This window comes from Balaenoptera borealis (assembly GCF_965194805.1).
Source record: "Balaenoptera borealis genome assembly, chromosome: 2".
In the NCBI taxonomy this organism is placed as follows: Eukaryota; Metazoa; Chordata; class Mammalia; order Artiodactyla; family Balaenopteridae; genus Balaenoptera; species Balaenoptera borealis.
This window is the reverse complement of record NC_138867.1, coordinates 114,544,998-114,569,016: the sequence shown is the minus strand read 5'-3', so window position 1 is coordinate 114,569,016 and position 24,019 is coordinate 114,544,998. Positions and strand designations below refer to the sequence as shown.

Here is a 24,019-nt window from a genome sequence, read left to right as displayed (position 1 = left end):
TGGGCATAAAAAGATTTGCCTAGGGTCACATATAACCAGGAAGTGCTTGAGAAGGGATGCACATCCTGCTCTCCTTTTGTAATGCTTTTACCACTTTTTGCTTCCATACACCATCAGGGTAGGTGGCAGGCAGCGACAGCTGTCTCTCTAGAGCCAGAAAGGAGAGACTCAAAAAGACAAGGCGCCTCTTCCAAAGGGAAGTGGTCAGGCAGTAGAAGAGCTGGGTCACTTCCTGCTATCCCAGGCCTCTCAATAAGACAAGACCAAGGTTTCCCCCACAGAGAACACAGTCATGAGGGTTATAGAGTTTTTTTGTGTTCTGTTAAAAGAGTCTAGGCGTAAAAAGTAATTGGGGTTATAGTTGTGAGGCCTTTGCACATATTTGGAACTTGGACCCTCTGCTTGTCAGAGACTCATAGGTGGCATGGCTGGTAGCATGAAGTAGGCCTCATTCTTCTCACTATGCAGATGAGGAAACAGAGGCCCAGAATTTATGTGTCACATCCAGGAAAACCATGTATAACACTGGCAGTCAGCCAGGGAGACCAGGGGAGAAGTCACTAGATAGGACTCAGAGAACATTTTTAAGGTCTGGCCCGGCAGTTTACATGCTTTGTGACCCAGAGAGAGTCACTTAACCTCTCTGGACCCCAATTTCCTTACAAATCAAATGGAGACAGCAGTCCCTGCTTCACCAACTCCAGGCTGCTATGAGAGGGGCTTTGTTTGAGTATAATGGTAAGCTGACATGATGTGCAAACCCAGCCAGCCGGTGTTTCCTGGTTCCCGAATGCTACGATGCCCCTGGCACTGGAGTGACACTGGGGTGTTCACAGACACATTCGTTAGGTCAAGTACAATAGCAGTTTCATTTCTTCTGTCAAGCTTCCTCTTTTCAGTTAGCAGGGCGTTGGTGGGGGGATACCACTTCTCCATCATGTCTGAGGCAACGACTGTCTGTGCCACACAGAAAATCTGTACGTCTTCCTTGTCTATGCCTGGCTGGCTCTGAAACTGAGTGCAGTGCTCATGAGGGCCAGGTCAGCAGGTCCGTTCTCATGGGGTCCAGGCACCTTGACCCTGCACCCTCCCCACCAACTGTGCCTGTCTCTGGCTGTCATAGGTGCAGTAGTGGTCCCAAAGAGGGGTGGGAATGGTTAGGGCAGCCCAGCCCTAGAGCTGGCCAAGTCGCTCAAGGCAAATCCTTGCTCTGGCGTTAGCCATGTTAACCCCTGTATATTAAAGAGTAATATATATTTTTAAATTTTACCATGTCCTTCCAGCAGAGCTATTAGCTGAATCTGAGCCACTTCCTCTGCCTACACGCAGTGCTGAGTCATTGACGTGACTGTTGCCCAGTGCCTGCCCCCGACCGGGTGCCTGGTCTGTGTGGTGGGGCCTTGAGGGACGTCCTGAGCACTGTACTCCATCACTGTTGGTGGTCACTTGTGTCCGGTTGCCTGATGGGACAGGAGCTGAGTTCTGGGGCCACGTCCAGTGAAACATTGCTCCATCCCACCCATCAGGACAGTGCTGCACACCCACCCTCACTGCTCTCAGGCGGTGATCTGCCCTGAGCCCCTCGGGCTGGGATGTGGGAGCACGTGGGTATTGGGAAGTCCCGGGCATCTGCCCGCTCAGAACTTTGGTTTTGGTCCCTGAGAGAGAAGTAAAGGTGGACCAGCTCGCTTTCTGCTCTTTTCTTTTGTTTCACTGAAGACCCTTTCCCACCCATTCCACATACTCACTGAGCACCTGCTGTGTGCCTGGCACCATGCTAGGCTCTGTACGAGTGCACAGGAATGATTGGGGAAGAAATGGTCTCTGCTCCGTGGAGCTCTCACAGTCTAGTCTGGGAGAAAGAACCAACCAACCCAGATGGTTACTGGCTGTGCTGAGTGCTGTGGAGGCTGTAAACGGGACAAAGGGACCCAGGTGGTGATGTGGCCCAGGAGGGCTTCGTTGAGGAGGAGACATCAGCTGAGACCTGGAGAAGGAGACGGTGCCGACCAGCCCTGCGAGGGCTGGGAAAGGGGCCCTGCCACCCACTCACCTGTGCACAACGCACCTACTGGGTGCCAGCCTCTTCCCAGAGCTGGGAGAAGCCAGGAGAGCAGCACTCATGCAGCTTAGGGCCGAGTCAAGGATGTGGCCCAGACATCATGCTCCAGCACAAGGCATCTGAAGGAAGTACCACCCATTCCGCAGGTCCTCATTGAGAGCTACGGTGTGTCCGGTGCTGAGATATAAGCCAGAACAAGACCTCCCCCCAGCCCAAAGAGCTTTGTCCAGAGGCAGGTACAGGCAAGAAAAAGGCAATGATGATGTAGGACCGCATGTGCTGGGAGTAGGTTTCAGAAAACGTTTCCTGGAGGATGCTTGTTAACCAGTTGACCAGAGCTGCCCTGCTTGTCTAGTTGTCACCTGAAGGGCCCTATGGAGGGATTGTTTTCTTCTCTTACAGGTGGCGTACACAATTGCAGGCATGGTGATGGGGTGCCACACAATGCTCTTTTGAAATGGCTGGGCCAGGCCTCCTCCTGTGAGAAGGCCCCGGTGGAGAGATGAGGAGGGGTCTGGATGCTCACGAGTTGCTGAGCTAGCTGCAGGGCCCACCTAGGAACAGGTAGCTCTGGAGCAGGGAGCTGACATCTCCTTGGTGGCCAGCCAGGGGCACCACTCGGGGTGCCACGATGTTCAGTAGAATCAGGTAGAGGCAGCAGAGCCAGGTGGTTAAGAGTGTGGACCTTGGTGTCAGAGCTGCCGTTTCTTCACTGTGGTCTTAGGCAGGTCACTCACATCCCCAAGCTGCAGTTTTATTATCTGTGAAATGGGGATTACAGCAACTGTGTCATAGAGTTATTATGAGGTGGAAATGAGAGGATGCACGTGAAGTGCTTTTCTGTGCCTGCACAGTGTAGGTGCCCAAATGCTAACTGGTAGCGTAAAAGCAGAGGGAGGAGTCCCCAGTAATCCTGCTCTGGCTGCTGAGGTGACTGAGGGTTGCCCACTTCCTTTAGGGATGGCGATGGGGGCTGTCACTGCCCACTCATGCGTGGTGTCCTTTCATCAGGCACCTGTAGAACATCTTGGCTGTTTCAGACCTACTCACTCTGGTTTATTTCAAGCTGCCATTTGACCCCTCCTCAAGCCTGAAGCACCCTCAACACCAAGGTGCCCTGTTAACCAAACTCTTCTGTCTGGTATTGAAGGCCACTTCTGTCCTGAGCTCGTGGCACACTCATGAAAACCTTGAAGGGTTTTCTGGTTAGCTAGGAGCTGAGCACGCCCGGCCCTGGGCCTGTGTTAGGCCGGAGCTGAGGCCAGATCAGCATTAGAGCATCTGGACAGGCAGCCCCCCGGCAGGCCAGGGGCCGTCAGGGCCCAGATAGATGATCTCCTGTGAAGAGCGTGTCTTCGGGGGTGAGGGACCATGCTCACTCATGGAGTACTTCGTGGGTAAGTACTCCTCCTTAGGGTCTGTTCAAGGCTGGGGTGGATGTGGGAGGAGGATGTGGCCTTGCGTCTTGCTGTGAAACTTGAAGCTGGCGTCTGTTTCTCTTCTTGGGTGCAGAGCCCAATCATCTGCCAAACTTAAAAGGAAAAGGCAACATCTGGAACAAGCTTGAGTCTGGCGACCAGACAGCTCCTTCTGCACACCTCTATGTGCCTGGCAGCCCTTCTGACTCTTCCCAGAGCTCCTCCTGAGGAATGTGATGCTGTTTGCTGGTCTTCCCAGTGCCCCAGGACAGTCCATTCTCCACCCGTTGGCCCTTGACCTTCCAGCCTAGGTGATGATAGTAGCCCCACCTCTTGGGGTTGCTTTGAAGATTGATATTGCATCTTATGACTTTAGCCAGCATTTCTACCAAACACTCAATAAATGATGGATAAAAATAAGTATTATCATGGGGAAACTGAGGTAGTTTCTTTGAGGCATCATCTTTGTCCCCATATTACTGTGGTACTTTTTTCTTAAATGATATTTAAAGGGAACTTGAATTTAGTTCAGCTCAGAAAGCATCTTTGGAGTTCCTTCCCTCTGCTCAGCACAGCACTGCTCAGTGTTGGAAGGTGTAGGAGACATGAAATAAGGAACACGTGACATGGCTTTTGCCCTAGTGGAACTTCCATTGATGTTGGGGACACACAAGCCCACAGACCAGTAGGGGAATAGGGCAGGTCTAAGGGACAAGTTAAAAGCACTGGAGTCCTACAGTGGGGGTAGCAGGGGGAATGAGAAGTGTGTGGAAGAGCAAAAAGCAACCGTGCTATGATTCGATGGATGCAAAGCACTCTGGGTCAGCATTGCTCAGACTGTGTTCAGCAGAACCGAGGTGTTTCGTGAAATTTAAGAGGTAGTCCACCGGAACATAAGGCTCTATGGGTGAAATCAGGAGATGGCTAGATTCACATTCCCTCTTTTGAGATGGATATGTGAATACCTTTGTTGAGTTCCTGAGTAAAGGAACTGGTTTTAGTTTGGGAACCACTGAGAAACCGCTCTCTTTACTGCAGGACTTTTCAGAGCCTTTATTATACTGGTGTCCCATGAATCCCCAAGGGAGGGAACTGTGATATGTAGTGGTTCCCAAACTTTTATCAGAAAGCCTTTCAAGGAACACCTGTAAACACCTTGCACCATACCGTGTGGGGACACTTATGGGTTAGGCCCATGAGAAATGGTCCATGAGAAATGAAGAGTGCCAACTGAAGAAACAAAGCTGAAGGCCACCATGAAGGATGCATTTTGGTCTGGCTCATGGCATTGAGGTGCAGAACTTGGCTGATAGATAAGGAGACCTAGGTCTGCCTCCTCCATACAGGGCTCAACATATTAGAAGGTGCTTCAGCATTCACACAGGGAGGCTATGACTTGGGGAAGCTGTGCAGTTATTCTGCTAAGCTGAGCCACTCATGCACTGACTCAGGGAGGGCCCACCACTCTTCAGGGCTGTGCTAGTCCCTGAGATGCCAGAGAAAAGTCCCTGCCCGTGGGACTTACCCTGGAGGGAAGTGCCTTTGGAGTCACTCACCCAACGCCTGAGAGAACAGGCCTGGTTCCTGGTCATCAAATCCAAAAAGATGTCTGATGACATCTTTTTCTGGTCCAGAAACCCTGTTACATAGCCTGATCACACAGCTTATTCTGCCAACCTGCCTCCTAGGATGTAAGCCTGTTTGCAAAAATCAAATCTGTTCTCAGAGGATTTCTCGACAGTAAGGAGGATGGGAAGCCCTGGCTGCCAGCTCTCAAGACTGAATGTTGACACTTCGTAATAAGTGTAGACCGCCCCCCCCCCCCACCAGGGGACCACCGTGAGAGTTCTGCTGATTTAGATACCCCAGCTCTGGTCTGTTTAAAAACCTACTGTTGTAGTATTGTATTTCCACCTCTCATAGGATAAGGCCGTGGCTAGAATTTTTTTTTTCTGTCTTCTTTGGCTCTAATCTACAAAATGATGAAGATACCCAGATTTGTATATTCTTAACCCCCTACTCCTTTTCCATTTCCCCATGCCCTGTCCCTCCCCATGCCCTGTCCCTCCCCATGCCCTGTGTTTCAGACCTCGGTCTTCCCTCTCCTGTTTCTTGTCAGTGACCAGGACCTCCCCGCTCTTCTAGCAGGCACCTGGCATCGCTCACAGCAGGCACTCCAGTCTGAAACTGCCTGTGGGTACTTCGCTAACCATGGGGAAGTTTACAGGGCCAGCTCCTGACCTGGGGAACGAACAGGGTTCACCCAGGGGACCCTTATGGCTACTTTACAGACTGGATGAGTCCTAGCCCTTGTGCCTGACTGCATCCTGTAGTAAAACCCCAGGGAAAAGGGATGGTTGTTAAAAAGACATCTTGCTATCTGGTTTTGGCTAGTAAAGTGATCATCCTCATCCCAAATTTCAGCTTGTTTGATTTCTAATCTATAACTCAGGTCAGGTGTTGCATAGCCCTTTGGTGCTAGTCACTGTCTGCACTCCATCCCTGCCCCCATCTCTTGTAAGTATAGTAGGGAGAGGCCTCCTCTGTCAGCAGTGTGTCCTGTTACACAGATACTCATTTCAACAAACATCCATCCACTTGGCATTTCTGGCCTGGGAAAGAAAGGATCCGATAAGCTTGGAAGATTAGGGTAGGCAGAGCCTGCAGTTGTCTCTGTCACTTACCTGGCCTCTTTACCGCTTTCCTATCCGGAACAGCCAACTGTGTCCTGTACTCAAACAGCTAAAAATAGGGCAGGGAGAAGAGGACAGGCGGGCTCCGTGATGCTCAGAGGCTCTCTGAATTCCTGTGTCTCTTGCTTGTTTGCATGACCACCCTACCTTAGACTTACATTTCAGGCCAGGACCCAGCTAACTCTTGCCAGTGACTTCATGCTTCCCTGGAGCTCCCAGAACCCCACAGCACTCACTGTTCTGCAAAGCCCTTCAGCAGCTGAAAGGGAGGACTAGATTTTAATGAGCCAGAGGGTTGTGACTAGAAAAAAATTGGAAACACAGAAGTTGAAACTCCAGTGTAGTGGCAGCCTATATTTAAATGTATGTTCCCTTTTCCAGTTATGTGAGTAATTTATGTTTGAAAATTTAAGAAGGGAAAACTCACTCATAATCCCACTGCCCAGAGATAGCCGCTGGCACTGAATGCCTTTTGTGTGTATGTGTACATGCATGAAAGGGAGTTAGATTTTAGTCTGTTTGTTTTTATTAATATCTGCTATTGATGATTACTGTACATGATCATACAAAGCAAATCATGAAGTCATTAAGGGAGAGCTACATTGTCAGTCCTCCTCAGTCTCCCAGGAGGAATAGATGATTCCGTGGTGGATGAACATTCAAGGGGCGCTTGAAAAAAGCAGCACGTTAGCACAGTGTGCCTTTGACATTTCCCTGATGACTTGTTGTCAGGTGGCCAGCCTGTTAGCAGACCCAGGTGAGTCAGACCTCGGGGCTGAGGCCAGACATAGAAACCACTGAGGGGTGGAGTTTCCCCAGTGCTTCACTTCCCCATCCAAGGTGTGGAGGCGGCAGCACGGCTTGAGGACGTGCTTCTCCCAGGGCCACTTGAATCTGCTGCAGAGCTCAAAAACTGAATTTTTATCTGGTCCTTCATTCAGTCCTTCTAAAGAGGCCATGAGATTGTCCAGGAGAGTGTAAGTGTGACCTGGGCCCCCTTCACAAAACAGTGGATCCATGTCCCCTGCACTCCCGGCCCTGGGGCTTGGACCACATCACTTGGATCAGAGAAAGGAAAGGTCTCATTGCTTTCATTTGCAAGTATTTTCTCCTGCTCTGTGACTTCATATTCTCTCAACACTGTCTTTCACAGAGCAGAATTTTTTTTTATTTTAAAAAACTTTCAATTCTTTTTTTCATGTATTGTGCCGTTGATGTTGTATCTAAAAAGTCATCACCAAACCTTGAGGTCATCTAAATTTCCTCCTATGTTATCTTCTAGGAGTTTTATAGTTTTGTATTTTACATTTAGGTCTCTGATCCATTTTGTGTTAATTTTTGCAGAGGGTGTTAGGTCTTTGTCTAGATTCAGTTTTTTGCATGTGGATGTCCAATTGTTCCAGCACCATTTGTTGTAAACCTCTCTGCTTTCTTGAAGATAAGCCACGGTGCCTAGGAAACCTCAGTGGTCAAGGATTCTCATTGTTGCTTCATGATTTCCCTTTGAAGGGCTATATGCAACTTTCATTTCTGTCATTGGGGTCAGCATATGCATAGCTGAGTTCCCACCAGAGGTTCTGTTTTTGCTTGGGCCAATGGGAAGGCACAAAACACTACAAAACTGATTCTGGATTTAGGCAAGGAAAAATGTGTGACCCAAACTGTGCGTGCGTCTTTCATTCAGACCTTCCATCTGGGCTCACTTTATATACATCCTTTAGAATTTCATTTAGTGAGGTCTTCTGGTCGTAAGCTTTCTCAGGCTCTGATTTTGAACATGTCTTTATCTCATCCATAAAGTTTTTAGCTGTTGTTTCTTCAGTGTCTCTATTCTAGTCTCTTTCTCCTTATGGAACACAAATTAAACATTCATTGGTCTTTTATCTAAGTTCCATATCTGTTCATCTCACTCGTATTTTTCATTTCTGTCTCTCTAGATTACTTTCTGGATAATTACTTCTGGTCTATCTTGTAGAACTATCTCCCAGTTTACTAATTCTCTCTTCAGCTGTGTCTTATCTGCTATTTAATTCAGTCACTGAACTTTTAATTTCAGTTTTGATATTTTTTACTCTAGAAGTTGTTTGGTTCTTTTGTGAATCTGCTTGGTTATTCTTTATAATACCTTGTTTTCTCTTCATTTTCAGAATTTTCTTTAAATATATATTATACACAGTTCTCATATATTTTTCTGAATAATTATTTTTCCCCCAGCTTTATTAAGGAATAACTGACAAATATAATTGTATATATTTAAAGTGTACAATGTGATGCCTTAACATAAATGAAATGATTACCCAGTTTATCTGAATAATTCTAGTATCTGAAGTCTTTATGAGTCTGTTTTTGCTGGATTTTCAGTCATTGTTCAGAAAGCCTACCTCTCTCCAAGGCTGCAGAGGAATTCCCTCATGCTCTTGCTTAGTATTTTTATGGTTTAATTTTTTACATTTTTACTTTGACCCATTTGGAATTTATCCTGATATATAGTGTGGGAGAGGGATCAACTTAATTTTGTTCCAAATGGTTACCCATCTGTCTCAACACAATTAATTGGATATTCCGTGTTTTCCCTGGTGATCTGAGATGCTGCTTTTACCATACATGAAATTTCTAGATATAATTAGGGCTACTTCTCGACTTTCTTTTCTGTTTCATTGGTATGTTTATCTAGTTATATACTTTATAATATGTTTCTCATATCTGGTAGGTCTTTCCTGTCTTTTTATTTTTACAAAAAGTAATTATTTCCTTTAATAAGTAACACATACCAATGATAAAATTCACGTTCCCAAAGGACATACAGTGAGACATGCATTTCTCTCCCTACTCTTTTGCACACCCAGTTCTCCTCTCAGGAGACAATCAGTATTATCAGTTTCTTATATATGTTGTATATGTTTCTAAATATATTCTCCTCCCTTTTCATTTCAGAATAAATATAGAAAATGTAATGGGTGCATGTGATATACAGAGACTGACATTTATATTTGAGCCAAAATCTGAGGGTGGTTGATCTGCCTCTAACCTGCCCCAACATCCCTGGTCCCCTCAGCCAACCTTGAGTCCTGATTTGAGACTGAGAGGGACGGCCTGCCTGGATCCTGGGCCACCCTGGGGCTGCTTTCCCCCGGGATGACAGCTTTGTAGTTCACACGGCCTGCCATGGATTCTGAGTGTTTGTTCTAATCCATGAAACCAGGACAGTGCCTTGGAGAACATCCCTGCACTTCCATCCTGCATCACCGCCTGAATGCTGCAGTGCTTGTTCACTGGTTTAGTAATTCATCTGTAATGACCTATCTGTGAAAGAGTTACCAAGCTCTGACCAGGTACAAGGTGCCGAGCTGGGTGCTGGGGGTCCAAAGAATCACTGTTGATTTCAACAGATTTCTACTGAGTGCTTGTGATGGGCCAGACACCCCTGAGGACATATTAGTGACCCCCAAGGCTGGGACTGTGCCTTCCCTACCCCTCCCTCATCACCGTGTACTCAGCTGCTCAGCACATAGGTTTTTGTTGAAGGGTAAGAAGACTAGTTAGAGGAAGGATGAATTTCTGGAGGGGGGAATGTAGGTAATGTCAGATGCTGCCAGGAAATTGGTAAGGATGAGAGTTGAACTAGACCCCTGGATTTTTTAAATGATGCATAATTAGGATTAACACCAGGGCGTCGTGGACCAGACCTGCCTGAGGAGAGGCAAGTGGCAGGGCAACTGTTGGTGGCAAATAGGAAGGCATTGGGAGTGTTTCAAGAGTTGATCTCTCACTCCTGCCACAAAAGGATGTCTCTAGCTGCACCTCAAATAGCAGAGGAAGCCAGGAGCTGCCCAACTGATTAAAGTAGCAGCATCCCAGGAGAGGTGCTCGAGGTCCCCCTGGGTCCCCCTGTGATGACCATCAAGAATGGCTTTAAAAGAACTACTTACTTACCGAGAGGAGGAGGAAGTAGGTAAGAATTCCACAAATATCTCTTCTCTCAATATCTTCCCATTAAAATATCAGCAACTAATAAAATATATTTATAGCCCTCTTACTTTCTTTCCCTGCCTGAGGGCTTCTCTGTCTAGTCAACCCAGAATAAAATACCATGAGAGCAAAAAGCCACTCCTCAGAACTATAAATAAGTTCTAGCAAGAAGACAAACCCAAAGGATACTAACCACAGTCAGCCTCTCTCTCTCTCCCTCTTCCCACCACCCCCTCCAGTTCTGGTTGCCAAGAGGATGATATGCACTCTCCTCGGATTTGCCAGGCTGCTCAGCCAGCCTACAGCTCTGACCCTGCCTCCACCTTCCCTCCCTCCCTCTCTCTTCCTTTATCTTCCACCCCACCTTCTTCCTTTTTAGACAAGTGCCCTCCATCTAGTGGCCAGAAAACACGTGTTCCCTGGTACTTCAAGAGGCCTGTGGGGTCTACAGGGGGACATGTGTCGAATGGCCTTGATAGAAGACATTTACGTATGTCCTCCTTATAGAAGGAGGCTCCTTCTCTGCCAGAGCCCACATTTCTTGCCTGCAGAACTGTGAGAACCATGTGGAAATCCAGGGCCTCTGGAAAAGGCTAATCTATCGGCTTCCTTTGCCATCGATATCCTGATTGATGCTCCCTGGGGTAATGGGTAACTGAGGTAGTCTTTGGTTAGCATTTCTCTGTTGTCTCTGTAAATCTGGATATTGACCGCTGCAAGTCAATATCTGCTGTTCATTCAGAAAATGAAGGTCTTTAACTCCAGTAGCATTGTTTTCTTTGCTCTCCCACCTCTGCCCCAGGCCCTGGCAGTCTCCCTCCCAGATTAAAATTGTGGCTTGTCAAAATGTGAGTTTTGGGGCACAGAGGGCAGTGCTTTGCACGCAGGCAAAGGCGGGACGGTTTAGGTAATAAAACGCCTGCCATACATTGAGCATTTACTATGTGTCAGGCATTGGCTAAGTGCTTTACATCTGGTAACTCACTGAATCCTCAAACCACCTATTTTGCTTAGGAGGAAATTGAGGCTCGAGGAGTTTAAATAACTTCTCCAAGGTCACTCAGCACAATGACTCATCTCTAGAAGAGCACTTCTGTAGGCTCTCAATGGAGCTGAAACCTTAGCAGTGAAAGGAGAGCCCTGGGACTTGGGATTACTCAGTGCACTTCGCGTCTCCTCTGCCTTTAGTGGACATCTCAGGAGGATGGGATACGCCCAGGCCTCCACGGCTGGCTCCTGTCCTCCCCAGAGCAGCAGCCTGACCCAGGAGGCAGATGTGGACTCACGGGAGGGGCGGGCCCTGCGCAGTCACAGGTGATTGCCAAAGGGCACGTGGTGTGGGTGTGCCAGGCGGGAGACAGCCCTGTGGCCTGCCGTGGGCAAACGGGACAGGGGTCCTGCGGGATGGGCCTGGAAGGACGAGTAGTCCCTGACAGGAAGGAGGAAAGTCGCGGGCTTGTAGGAAGGAGGTGCATGAGCACAAGAGGGGTGATGGCCATTGGAGGGACGTGTGCTGGGCTATGGGGAAGGGGCAGTCTGGTCAGTGTGGGAGGTGCTGCCTGTAGCGGGACACAGAGGTCCTGGGGGAGAAGCACCAGACGGCCGCCCTGAGGAGAGCAGAGGGCAGTGCCCAGTCGGGTGTGGGGAGGCTGTAGCACTCAGCAGCACTGAGGGTGGACTGAAGGGCCAAAGGGTTTTGCCCGATGTCCCTTCATTGTCCTCTTAGTGAAGGGGAGGTGGAATCCTGGGCGACAGAGCTTAGGCAAATCCTTAGACAGGTGGCCCTCAGCATTGGGAATCCGTTTGGGCAGACAGAGCTGGGCTAGTAAAGGTGACCCCAGGAGCGGCAGCCCCTTTCGGGGCCTCCCCTACTATGACACACTCCTATCGCTCTAAAAACAGTCAGTTATGAAAGAACCTAAAAAGTCTTCACGTGGTCAGATCTTTTTTTCCACAAGCAGGATTAAGCAGGCTGGGACAGACGTCAAGGCAGGAGGGTGCTTACGACACGCAGTTGCCAAGGCCAGTGGGGTGGCATATAGCATAGTTGCCATTTCTCATTTATGCTGTGTTTTCAATTTACTTTTTACATTTTGAAAAGATAAATTGTGCACAAGATAAACTCAGCGCCAAAAGGCTAGAAAAAAATGTCTCCTTCGGATCTGGTCGCCGATTCCACTCCCAGGAGGCAAAGCTGTGCCACATCTCCAAGAACACGTGTCAGCGCGGGCTTAAGCGCGGGCGACAGGCATGGCCTCTGCCCCCCACAGGATGGCAGCCTACCAAAGCCCTGCTCTGCTCCTTGTTTCCCCTTTAGAAGTCCATCTGGGAAATGGCACCATGTCAGGGCTCTTTAAATGAGTTTCCTCTTTACATTACACTCTTCAAATCATTTCATGTTAGCAGATGTCTCTGATTGTTCACCCCTTCCTGAGATGAATTAAGAACAAATGGCTGTGATTTTCCATATCAAAACAAACATACATATTAACCATTTCCTTGTAAATTAATTTCGAGTCCTTGAAAGCAGTGAGCGGTGGGGAGAGGGCCCTGCCCGGCTGTCAGCCAGGCCCTGGGTTAGAGCAGGTTCCTCTGGCCTTCCCCAGCCACCTCGTCCTTCCGCCTTCCTTCTGGGGCCTTGACTTGTGCTGCCTCAGCAGCTGGCTTTGGTCCTGCCCTTGCCACGCTACCCCCTGCTGAGTCAGACAAAAGCCCCAGACCCCATCCTTAGGCAGAGGATGCCTGTGGGGCCACCCTGGGTGCTGCGTAATATCAAGGCAAGTCTGGCAGCACCGAGGTTAAGCGGGTTCAAGTGCATTTTTCAAACATATGTAAACTGTTAAGTGTAACAGCAAAGGGTAAACTATCAGGGGAGGAAACACCAGGTTTTCCATATTGCTTTTCTCCTCCTCCTCTTGGCTCTCACGTACATCCAATCTATCCACCTAGCCAGCCAGCCAGCCAGTTATTTTGATAGAGGAAACTGAGGAAAAGAAAGTATAGTTTCCTTCCCATAGAAATCAAGCCTGTTATACTATTTTAAAAGATAAGGTGTGTGGTTGTAGCATCAGTATTTGGAGCTTACGTTTACCAAGTGTTCTAAGCATGTCGTTTGGTAACTCATTAATCCTCACAAGCCTAGAGGTGACCTCAATTACCATCCCCTTTTGTAGAATGAGAAACTGAGGCACAGGTGTGTCTCGGCAACTCTCACAGCTAAGTGCAGGAGCTGTGATTCACACCCAGGCTGTTTGACAGCGCGCCCCCGGCTTCAGCATGGTGCTGTTCGGGGCTGCTGCCTCCACTGAAGACAGACCTAGGAGGTGAGCTTACACAGAATCGCTAGAGACTTGGGGAGGGAAGAGCAAGACTTTCCTGAAAGGCAAGATATTCACACACCAGGCTGGGTTGGCGGTTTAGATGAAGGTAATATTTGCCAAGAATCATAATCTCTTTTTTGTTAATGTGAATAATGCAAAATTACTAATTTTTTATTTTGAAATACCAAAAACAATTAGCTTACTTTAGAAACTCTCATATTAAGCTGTGTTTCTTTCTTACTGGGAGACTTTGTGGGGAAGGTGGGAGACTTTGTGGGGAAGGTGGGAGACTGGACCAGATGCTGTCTCCTGGACCCTTGGCTCATGGGCCCTGAGGAGTGGATCTGTCATTTGGGTTTAACAGCAGTGGACAAGCTTGTATGAGATTCGGAACATCTGCAGAAAAACAACAGAATGGTTCATTCTTACAAAATACCTTGTTTTCTGCACAGAACATACCACCTTCAATTACTGCTGTAGGTTTTATTTTCTCTGTGGAACCCCTGTTTCCTCGGAGGCCCCTGGGACAGGCAGACTAGAGAGCTTTGCTCTGGCCCACAGGCAAGACCCCGGTGCTCCAAGCTGACGGCTCAGCGGGCTTCAGCCCCTGCCACTCATCTCCCGAAAAGGTGGGATGTAGGCCGGTGGATTCTGGGCTGCCGAGGGAATTGGAGGAAACTGTGGTGCAGTCAGGACGCAGGAAACGCTTAGCAGTCGCTCTCCGATTGGGGTTGATTGGGTTAAGGCCTTCCAGAATGGCGTAAAACAGTTCTGAACTCAGTGAACTGCTGATGGCAGCCTGATGAATGGAAGGAAATATGATAAACAGATTCCTTGTCATGCTGTTGGCTTTGTAGCAGATACCTGTTTTCTCCTTGGGATTACGTGAACATTTGCTTTCCTTTGATTTCTGGTTGTTCTTTTCAGTATTGCTTTTGTGAGAGGAGACGCTTCAAGCAGTTCTGTAGAAGCCCCCGACTCTTTCCTTTGCAAGGTCTGTGTTTAGCCGTTGGTGCGGCCTCCACACATCACCTGTTAGCTGTTAGGAGTCAAACTCTGCCAACCATGACTTCAGCTCCCTGAAGGGAGATAGACGGAATGCTTCAGTACAACAGATAGGGCTCAGTTCAGGCGTTTGGGGAGCGGGGAGGGGGGGAAAGACTCTAAGCCTTTGGTCTCTGGGTGAACTTGGAAAGTAGACCTGTCAGAGGTATTCATGTTCAGACAGCTGGGCTGTAGCTGAGAAGGCTGCCAAATAATGCTGTTACTCAAGGCTGTGGGAATTTCGTCAAGTGGCCTTAAAACAATCGCGTTCCAGGCGGCTGGGGAATGGCGGGCCCAGGGGTGCCTCTGCCGTGCCTGCTGCTCTGAGGAGAGAATAAGGTCACGTCGCTGGGCCAGGCCGCTGCATATGATGGAGCCAGCGACTCGCCGCTTGCCGGGGACCGGCCCTGGCCGGGAGTCGGAGCCAGAGACACTCCAGTGTTTTGCCAATTAGATCTTAAAACAAAAAGATCTTAAAACAAGAAACTACCTCCCAAGGTGGCCGGTGTAGCTCATCATTCAACCTGTCCCCTTTGCAGTGTTTATAACTGGGGAACCTCACCACACTGAGGGTCCTCCCCAGAGTGACCCCACGTGCTCTGAGCCCCAAACCAGTCCCAGTGCTGGTCGGCGGTATCAAAATTAGACTGTCACTGGTCAGGAAGACTTGGCTTGATGGGGTGGAGGACCTGGTCAGAGGTTAGTTTCTTCTCCCCGTTACTGCTCTTTGCCAGGTTCCTCCCGTGGTTTCTTAACGGGTTCCATTTGTTTGGGTTACAACCTCAGGGCTGTGGCTCCTGAACCTCCTTCCGAGGCGGGATCCAAGCATGGAGCTCTGGAAACCATGGAGAAAAGAATTTGCGTCTATAGATGTGGTGCTTTCCTGGTTTTCTTTTTCGGAATCCTTTTTCTCTTAAAACAGCCAGAGGCAAAAAAATTTAGAGATGGACAAAGCCTTCCAAAATGCAAGATTAATCACGTGCAGGAAACCCTCCCTGGTAGGGAGGCACGGGCTCCATTCAAGTCGAGGCAGAGCTGAAGCTGGCTCCGGCCTAGCCCAGGAGGCGGCCCCCTTGCTGGTGGGGGTGAGGGGCCCATCCCCGCGGGCAGTGGGTATAGTGGCAGGAACCCAGGCACCGCCCTGAGCCTAGGGCTTCCACGAATTTGCCCTTGCTATCATTTGCAAAGCCGAGGATCACTTACTAGGAAGGAAACTTAATCAGGAAATCACCTTTGGTGGCGTGTGCCCTGCCCCAATTCCTCGGCACTCACCACCCTCTCTCCTGCCCTCCCACAAACATGCCCTGGAGAGCAGATGGGAACTGATCCATCTTGTTGAGTTGCTGGCAGTTTGCACCTCTCCTCTCCCACTGCAGCAGGCAGCCCTCTCTTAGCCAGGGAAGCCCTTTATGATGGCCGTTTCTAACACTGGGCTGAGGATGAAGGGGGGTTGGTATTACTGAATACTTGGCAAGGGGCGAGTTTGTGCTCTGGGTTCCTACTTTTATGCGCAGCAAGAGTGCGTCCTCCATCTTTCTGGGCTGTTGTCAGCTGCCCCAGCCCTCTGCCTGGGGCGGAGCGGGGAACACACTTCTCATAAAAGGTGTGTCTCTGAGGTGCTCCCTCTTGTGTGTCCCTTGCCGAAGCCGCTGCTGTGGCAACTATCCAACTGGAAAACATGCAGGAGTAAACAGAAGATAAAGCTCTTGCGCAACCAGCCAAGATGTGAATCTCTGCCCCTCTTTGTTACCCCATTTGACGCAGCTCCCTCCCTCCCCACAGGGCTGAGGGTCCTCTCTTTGAAGATAGGGAGTGGGAGGGCCAGTTATCTTGGTCTTCGCAGATCAAAAGTGAGCTGGGGTTTTGCAGAAAGGAAGGAGTCCTGGATTTTCTGGCTCCTTGGTGAAGAAGTCAGAGGGATGACAGGAAGGACACCCCAGCCCAGCTCTTTCTGAGGAGCTAGAACACTCCTCACCCCACTCCACACACCTCTCCAGCCCCTCCATGTCCACCTTGTTGTTACTCCCAGGTGGATCCAGTCTGGCATCCCTGAGTCCAGGCTGAATTAGCAGTAAGTGAGCACAGTCCTTGAAATTTCCCAAGTGGAGAAACTCAGGCTATTTGCGACTGCAGACACAATGTGAGAGAGGCGGTGGAGGGGGAGCTAGTGGTAGCCCAGGGGAGTTCCTGGAGAATTGATCGTCCTGTTTCTCAGCTGTGGGTGCTACTTAGAGCTCAGTGCACTGCTTTACTTGCTTGTGTTACATACTGCCTGGCCCTCACCCAAATCAGGGGCCCAAACACACTTGGAGTTCTGGTGATCCCTCTCCACCCTCCAGGTCTTTGCATTCATCATCTGCACCTTCCCCGCACAAAAAATAGTGATGCCAAAAATAAAAAGACCACCTGCCTCTTCCCCCCCACCCTCCACCAGCGGCCACTGTGCCTTCTCTTGGGGAGAGCCTGCACCAATACTCTGGGCAGGAAGAGGAAACAGGCCACTTCCACTTTCCCGAGAAACCATATTTCAAACGATCTTCTTGCCAAATGGATGGGCTTAAGGACACTATTGTGGGTTTCTCTCTGTCTCTCTCTCTCCTCCTCTTTCTCTCTCTCTTTTTAAATGAGGGCCAGGTAAAGCATTCTTAGCCCATTATGGGGAGAAGGTTGTAATCCCCCAGCCTCCTCCTGTATATTCTGGCTTTGTAGATACTGATGGCCCCGTGTTTCCTGTGGCCTCAAAGTGGAGGAAGGCTGGGGAGGTGAGGGGGTGGTGGAGGCCAGGAAGCCAGCCAAGTGGGCTACAGCTCAGCGGTGCCAGCTGCCCTCTCCAGCCTTCCTGCCCCTTGGGCTGGCTCTCCTTCCTGTGCCCTTACTCCCAGGGTCAGGCTCCTGTTGCATCAGGCTCTGGCCTCACTTCCTCACAGGCAGTGAGTTGGACAATAGCGTTGCAGATGTGCTGCCTCCTGCATGAACGTGGGAGAATGGAGGCCAAGCTGGGCTCATTTCTGCACATGGGCATCAGGTCACTTAGGCATCCCAAGCACCCTTTCTTTCTTGGCCATGACAGGGTCATCTCCTCTGGGCTTCGGGACACACAGTCACCATCAATTATAGGGAAGCTTCTGTGAAATTGACAGGTGGGCCTGTACTCAGGCTGTATGGGGAACAGCCCTGTGGAGACTAATGGATGAGGGTGGGAAGTGTACTGATTATTTCCCCTTCTTCCCTGGGCCTCACTCTAGTGACTTGCTCACGTGACGTTCAAGGCGAGGGACCCCTGTGGCCTGGGAGCATCAAGCAGGCAGGGGCCTCAGTTGCCTCTGGTGTCCAAGTATCATCAGTGCAGTGATCATTGAGTAAATGAATTCCTGCCTTGGATTTAGGCATTGAATCCGTGCGATCCAGGTGTGAGTATCCAAGAAGCTTTTCAGCTTGACACACAGACTAGTTTTTGCATTGGGTTCAGCCGTTAGTACCCCCTTAACAACATAAACCATGTAATATTGTAAATTTTAAATACGTGGTTTTAATGTAGCTAGAATTTTTTCCCTAGTTATTTTATAATGATTCCGAGTTTTGGCTTTGCTGGAGACATTTAGTGTTTGCAACATAACTTCGAATATTAGAAATCCTTTAGTACCAGGAAGAGGTCAGACTTGAGCTGAGCCTAGAAGGGAGGGCTAGATGGATATTACAGGCAGGGCTGTGGCATGGACAGAATTGCAGAAGTGAGGGTGTAAGATACATTTTGGGACAGTCTGCATTTCTCATTAAGAAAATGAGGCGAAAGTGATGAGGTTGACACTTACAAAGAGAACTGGGCCACCAAGGAGAAAAAAATCTCTTGCCAAAGGGTACTTCCTAATTTTCCCCATCTTTGGTGCTGTGGAAGAACCTGTCTTCTTGTCTGGCGAACCCTGCCCCAAAGGACTGGTCAATAAACTCTAACTTAGCACGAACTCTAAGTCAGGCTCATATCCTTCTAGGTTTTTTATGATTTTGTGGAAAAAGTCAAATATACAGAAAGCTGAGAGAGGAACTCTCTGACGTCTTACTCTCTTACATCACTCCTGGATTTAACAAGTGTTAGTATTTCACCACATTTGTTTTCCTCTGTAGACTTTTTCAGGATTATTTGAGTAAGTTGCAGACACCAAGGCCCTTCACCCCTAAATACTTCAGCATGTATCTCCTAAGGACAAGATGTTCCCTTCAGAGTGGTAATACCATTATCACACCCAAGAAAACCAATAATTCCTTTGCGTCTAATATCTGGTCTACATTCAAATCTCCTCAGTTGTCTCCAGAATGACTTTTCTAGCTTTTTTTGCAATCAGAATCCCATCAAGGATTGACACTATATGTATTTGGCTGTTGTGGCTGTGTAGCCTCTTTTAATCTACTACATCCCACCTTTTTTGTTTTATGTTTTGTGACGTTGACTTTGTAAAGGGTCCAGTCATATCCTTCTAGTTTTGAATCTGAGTGTGCAGGCGTTCAACATTGGTTCCATTAACAGAAATTTACTAAGTAATATGCCACCACCCCCTGAAGTCCTGTAAACCCACGCATGACCCATTGTTCAAGATGCACAGTTCAGTCTCAGGGCCACACTGCTGGCTCCACGGGGTTGGTGCTGGTGACGTCTGGAGTGCTGACTGTGGGCAGCCCGTTCTGGGAAAGGGCTTCAAATCTCAGCTCTACCACTTCTCACTGAGGGCCTTCAGCTGGTGGTCCTTTCTCCTCTCTAAGCTTCAGTGTCTTCATGTCCACAACAAAGGGGTTGGACCAGGGGTCTTCCTAGTCCCACTCAGCTTTGCCTCTCAACACCTCTGTGACTTGGCTCCCGGTGTTGCCAGGCAGACCGCCTGCAGCTTCGTAGCTCAGGGTAGCTGCTTCGGGAAGCCATTGCCTGCTCCCATTCCTGGCACCAAGAACAGGGGATCCGGGAGGATGCACACGGTTCTCTGATGCTTTAACGTGACCACATGCCCTTCCCCTCTGCTCCCCACAGCGGAGATTCTGGAGCTGGCTGGCAATGCAGCAAGAGACAACAAGAAGGGCCGGGTCACGCCCCGGCATATCCTGCTGGCCGTGGCCAACGATGAAGAGCTGAATCAGGTATGGGGCTCTCCTCTCCCTCCCCCACCCAGACACTCCAGCAGGCAGTCTTGCTGCCCGAGAGTTGTCTGTCCAGAGGGAGGGTGCTGTTTGGCTGGCTGTCAAGGGTGTGGACTGCATTTTGGACTGTCAGCAGCTTCCCCGTCCCCCCCATGGCAGTTTTTCCCCAAGACTTTATTGGTTTGGGGGAGGGGAATGAAACAAGGTATTTGGCTCTCCTTGGAAGAAAGATGGTTCGGAAACTCCACCCGAGTGAGGGACTCTGAAGACTTGCTCCCCGTGTAGTGAGCCAGGGTCCTGCCAGCCTCCTTGTAGATGCCATGGAGGAGGGAGCTCTACCAACCAAAAGCAAGAGCATGGGGGGGGCAGGGCTGAGTTCTTGAAGGTCACGGACATGCTGGTCTGGCTCACCATCCACTATTTTGGTTTTCCTGCAAGCTGCTAAAAGGAGTCACCATCGCCAGCGGGGGAGTGTTACCAAACATCCATCCGGAGTTGCTAGCGAAGAAACGAGGATCCAAAGGGAAGTTGGAAGCCATCATCACACCACCCCCAGCCAAAAAGGCCAAGTCTCCGTCCCAGAAGAAGCCCGTGTCTAAGAAAGCAGGGGGCAAGAAAGGGGCCCGGAAATCCAAGGTGCGTAGGTGATTTGGCAGGGACGTGTGGAGTGTGAGGCCGGGCGGGTGCTGGCAGGCGGGGTCATGCGGGCTCCCCTTCCTACTGAGGGCTCATTCCCCTCTGGGGTGGGGGCCTATGGAACAAATGGAGCTGGTGACAGAGGGCTAGTCCAGCTCAAGTGGCCAGAGTCTGGACGCAAGTGGGGGACTAGATTTCTGTAGGCAAGGGGGATGTGGGGAGGTGCTGGGGCAGATAGCCCCAGGCTGGAAGGACCTGGTGCCCACCCTTCCAGGAGATGCCCACGCCCGTGGGGTGGGACATGTGTGTACAGGAGCTTCCCTGTGCGAGCGACAGCAATCGAGTCCTGCCCAGAGGTGCCAGCTGCCCGCTTGCCCTTGACGTGCCCAGAACTGTCATTGTGTTGCCATGGCTGCATGTCCTCCTCCGAGCCTGTTCCAGCAGGGATGGTTCAGACGGTTAGCTCTTTGAAATGACCACCTTGTTAAGGAGGAAAATAGATGCGTTATTTGGGCGCTTCCTGCCAGACCCAGCTTGGATTGAGACTAGGTCATAGGTGCTGATCTTCCTGTGGGGAGTGAAACCTTCTCGTGAGCGTGACCTAATGTCTTCTGGGATGGGGCAGGCCAACTAATCCCAAGCCAGGATCTTCCTAGTCCACCCTTGGGAGGTCCACACCTGTGGCTGGTTGCATTCACCTGTCGGAGACTCCAGGGTAACTGGGACACATGGTTTCTGGTTCTTCCTCGCTGGGCCCTGCCTCTCAGCTGTTGTCACAGACTCCAGGGCCAGCAAACTAGGCACAGCGCAGCTCTGTGTTTAATAAAATGGAATCTTAAGGCTGCTCCACCCTGCCCTGCCCTGCCCTGCCCTGCCCTGGGGTGCCCCGTCAGGAGTCATCCTTCTGGCCTCTAGCCAGACTAAGAGGAAATTATCTCTGGCAGAAGGTGGCTTCCCTATTTTGTAAGACCCCCAGTAATATCCCCTTGGAAACGCCCTGCAAGGCCTAATGCGGTGTCAGTGTCAGGACATTCTTACTAGAGCCCAAAGCCCTCACCAGAGTGAGCTGGTGAGGACACCTTCCCAGAACAGGTCCAGGAGCAGTGACCCGGAGCCACATGCCAGCCCGCCCTCCCAGCATGTCCCCTCCTCTGAGCTCATCCAGACATCAGGCAGGCCTTCACCACATGGGGGGCACCTTCTGTGACCTCTCACCTCCCACCCACACTGTTTGTGTTTGTGGACTCTCTCTCTTACTCTGAGGTGTAAGAGGCTGTATTTTTTGTACATCCTTCTGGGTGTGGACAAACACTTCCCTGAAAACAACAAAATCTAAATTCCTCTTGCCAACAGACACCCCCCCACCCCACCCTACCCCACCAGGCTCAGAATCACTCCCAGCTCTTTGAGAGAGAAACCCGATACTGAAGAGTGTCCTGTAAGTTATTTCCAGACACTGCACTCCACCTTGCTCACAAGCCCTGGAGGAGGCTCAGGGCAGGCGGGGGATTTCACAGAGTGCTGTTACTCATTCCTGCTAACTATAAAATTAGCAGATTGAACTGTTTCTTTTTTCCCTTACAACATTTGCATTTGTGGGGAGGTGCAGGACAGGGAAGGCAGGGGAAAGTGCCTGTGCATCCCCCTTTAAATGTCAAAAAAGAAGACGAAGATGCCAAATTCATCATCTCTTGATTATGGGCCTCAGGGAGCTGGCTGCCCACAGAGCAGGGGGCCAGCAGGGGACCAGCAGGGGCAGAACTGCGGCACCTCTCCCACCCGAGTGTCTCTGGCAATCCTGGGTTGAACCTCGCTCCCTGTCACCCCCAGTCTTCTGTCATAGTTTTGCCCCATAACTTTCCGAACTTCCCATCTTACCAAACACCATGAATGCTTTTTTCTTTCTTTTTGGACTTGAAATATAGAGGGTGTGTGTGTGTGTGTGTGTGTGTGTGTGTGTGTGTGTGTGTGTCTTTAGCTTCTAGTAGCTATATTTGGAACTCAGTGTTTCTAATAACCATATGCCAATAATCACTCGAACACTCAACTTTTCCCTTGATTACAAAAGCAGGAAGTCTGTTATGGTGGTCTGTTTTTCTTCTCCACAATAAAACACATTGTCTGCTTACTGTACCAGTATTTGGCTAACATTAAACCCTGGGGGAAGCTGAAATTGGAACCGTGAACAGCTAATTTTCAAAACATTTGTTTAATGTAAATTGTGGTGTCAGCTCCCAGAAACAGCAGAGAACCCTGCATCTCCAGGTTTAAGTGGAATGTTCTGAAAATAACCTTTCCAGAGACATGCAGACAAAGCCTTAGTAACATGCTAAAGCACTTGTAGTGAAAGGGAGTTGGTATTTTTCAAGTGTCAACACTTGAATTCCAAATCATAATTTTTCCCCCAATTCTGTGTAATTGGAAGGTTTTGAAAGTCTCCAGTTGTGACAGCTGAGTCAGCCATAGTGGAAACTGTTAGAGAAGGCGACAGAACCCACCAGGGGCTGGGCATCCGGGGCCCTGGCAGTGCCTTGGGGTTCCTCCTTCTACTTGGGTGGCCTCAGGCAAGTCTGTGCCTCAGTTTACCCCCCGCCGTGAAGTGATGGGGTCCATTCCAGCCCTACAATTTACTGACTCGAGTGAATGTTTGCATAATGTCTTTGTGTAGGTAATATGTGTGAGAGTTTGGATGGTACAAAGAGTGTGTGGTAATAAAATCTCACTCACAGTCCTCCACTTCTCCCCAGAGCAGTCTCTGGAATGAGTTTTCATGTACCCTTTCAGAAAGTCTAAGCTCATAAAAGCATACAGATACATAAAGTCTTCCCCATCCTACTGGCCTTTAAAATATGTGTATGTGTGTGTGTGTGTGTGTGTGTGTGTGTGTGTGTGTGTGTGTGTGTGTGTGTATCGTGTTCCCCACTGTTTTGGCAGTGTGGTGTCAGTGGTTACTGGTGCCAGCTCACCTGGCTTTACATTCCGGTTCTGCCAGTTGCTGGCTGTGTGACTTGCGGAAGTTGCTTCATTTCTCTGGTATCTCAATTTCCTCATCTGTAAAATGGAGGTATAACACAGGGTGGTTGGGAGGCTTAAAAGAGAATTAATTCCTGTGAAACGCTTACAGCAGCGTCTGGCACACATGTCAGCTGCTGCTGTTACTCCCTTGGCCGTTCTTACTCATCTTGGCGTGTGGAGCTGCTTTAGTCTCTCATGGTATGACTCCAGTTACTGATACTGTAGGCGGGAGCAGTGTACCCAGTTCCCTATGGATTGTTCCTCGTGTCCATTCTGACAAACAGTGCCGCAGTGACCATCACTGTGTGTGGGTCTCTCTGCGTAAGTGCAAGTGTATCTGTAGGAGAAAGTCCTCAAGGTGGACTTACTGAAGCAGACAGTGCATTTTTTAACTCTAATGGCTGTTACTCCCATATACAGCATATTATCCCATTAAGAAATTTCAAGAGTGGACTTGCACATTTGACACAGAGTTGTTGAAAGAAGATGCATCCATTTGATCCATATTTATCACATCTACGTGTGCTTGTTCCCCTTCTTGGTAGTGAGGGTACAGCACCTTGGTGCTCAGGGAGCTCTGGTCTAGTGAGGGAGGTAGAGTCACTGCCCCAGGGGGAGGTGGGGCAAGTGGTGCTCCGACCACAATAAAGTGGAGTGATGGCATGGCAGTGTTATCTTACATAGGTGCTCAGGGGAGGCTTCTCTGGTAAGGTAACACTCAAGGCATTTAAGTGATTG

General features: G+C 49.5%; 1 protein-coding gene across 5 annotated transcripts in view; it reads left to right on the top strand.

The window, feature by feature from the left end:
* Positions 1 to 24,019, top strand: part of MACROH2A1 (macroH2A.1 histone) — an 80,443-nt gene that overhangs the window by 11,400 nt on the left and 45,024 nt on the right. For all 5 annotated transcript variants that reach the window (XM_082381416.1, XM_082381419.1, XM_082381417.1 and 2 more), the window contains exons 3-4: positions 19,524 to 19,630; positions 20,069 to 20,266. In XM_082381416.1, the coding sequence (XP_082237542.1) occupies positions 19,524 to 19,630; positions 20,069 to 20,266 (305 nt within the window). The remainder of the gene's footprint in view (positions 1 to 19,523; positions 19,631 to 20,068; positions 20,267 to 24,019) is intronic.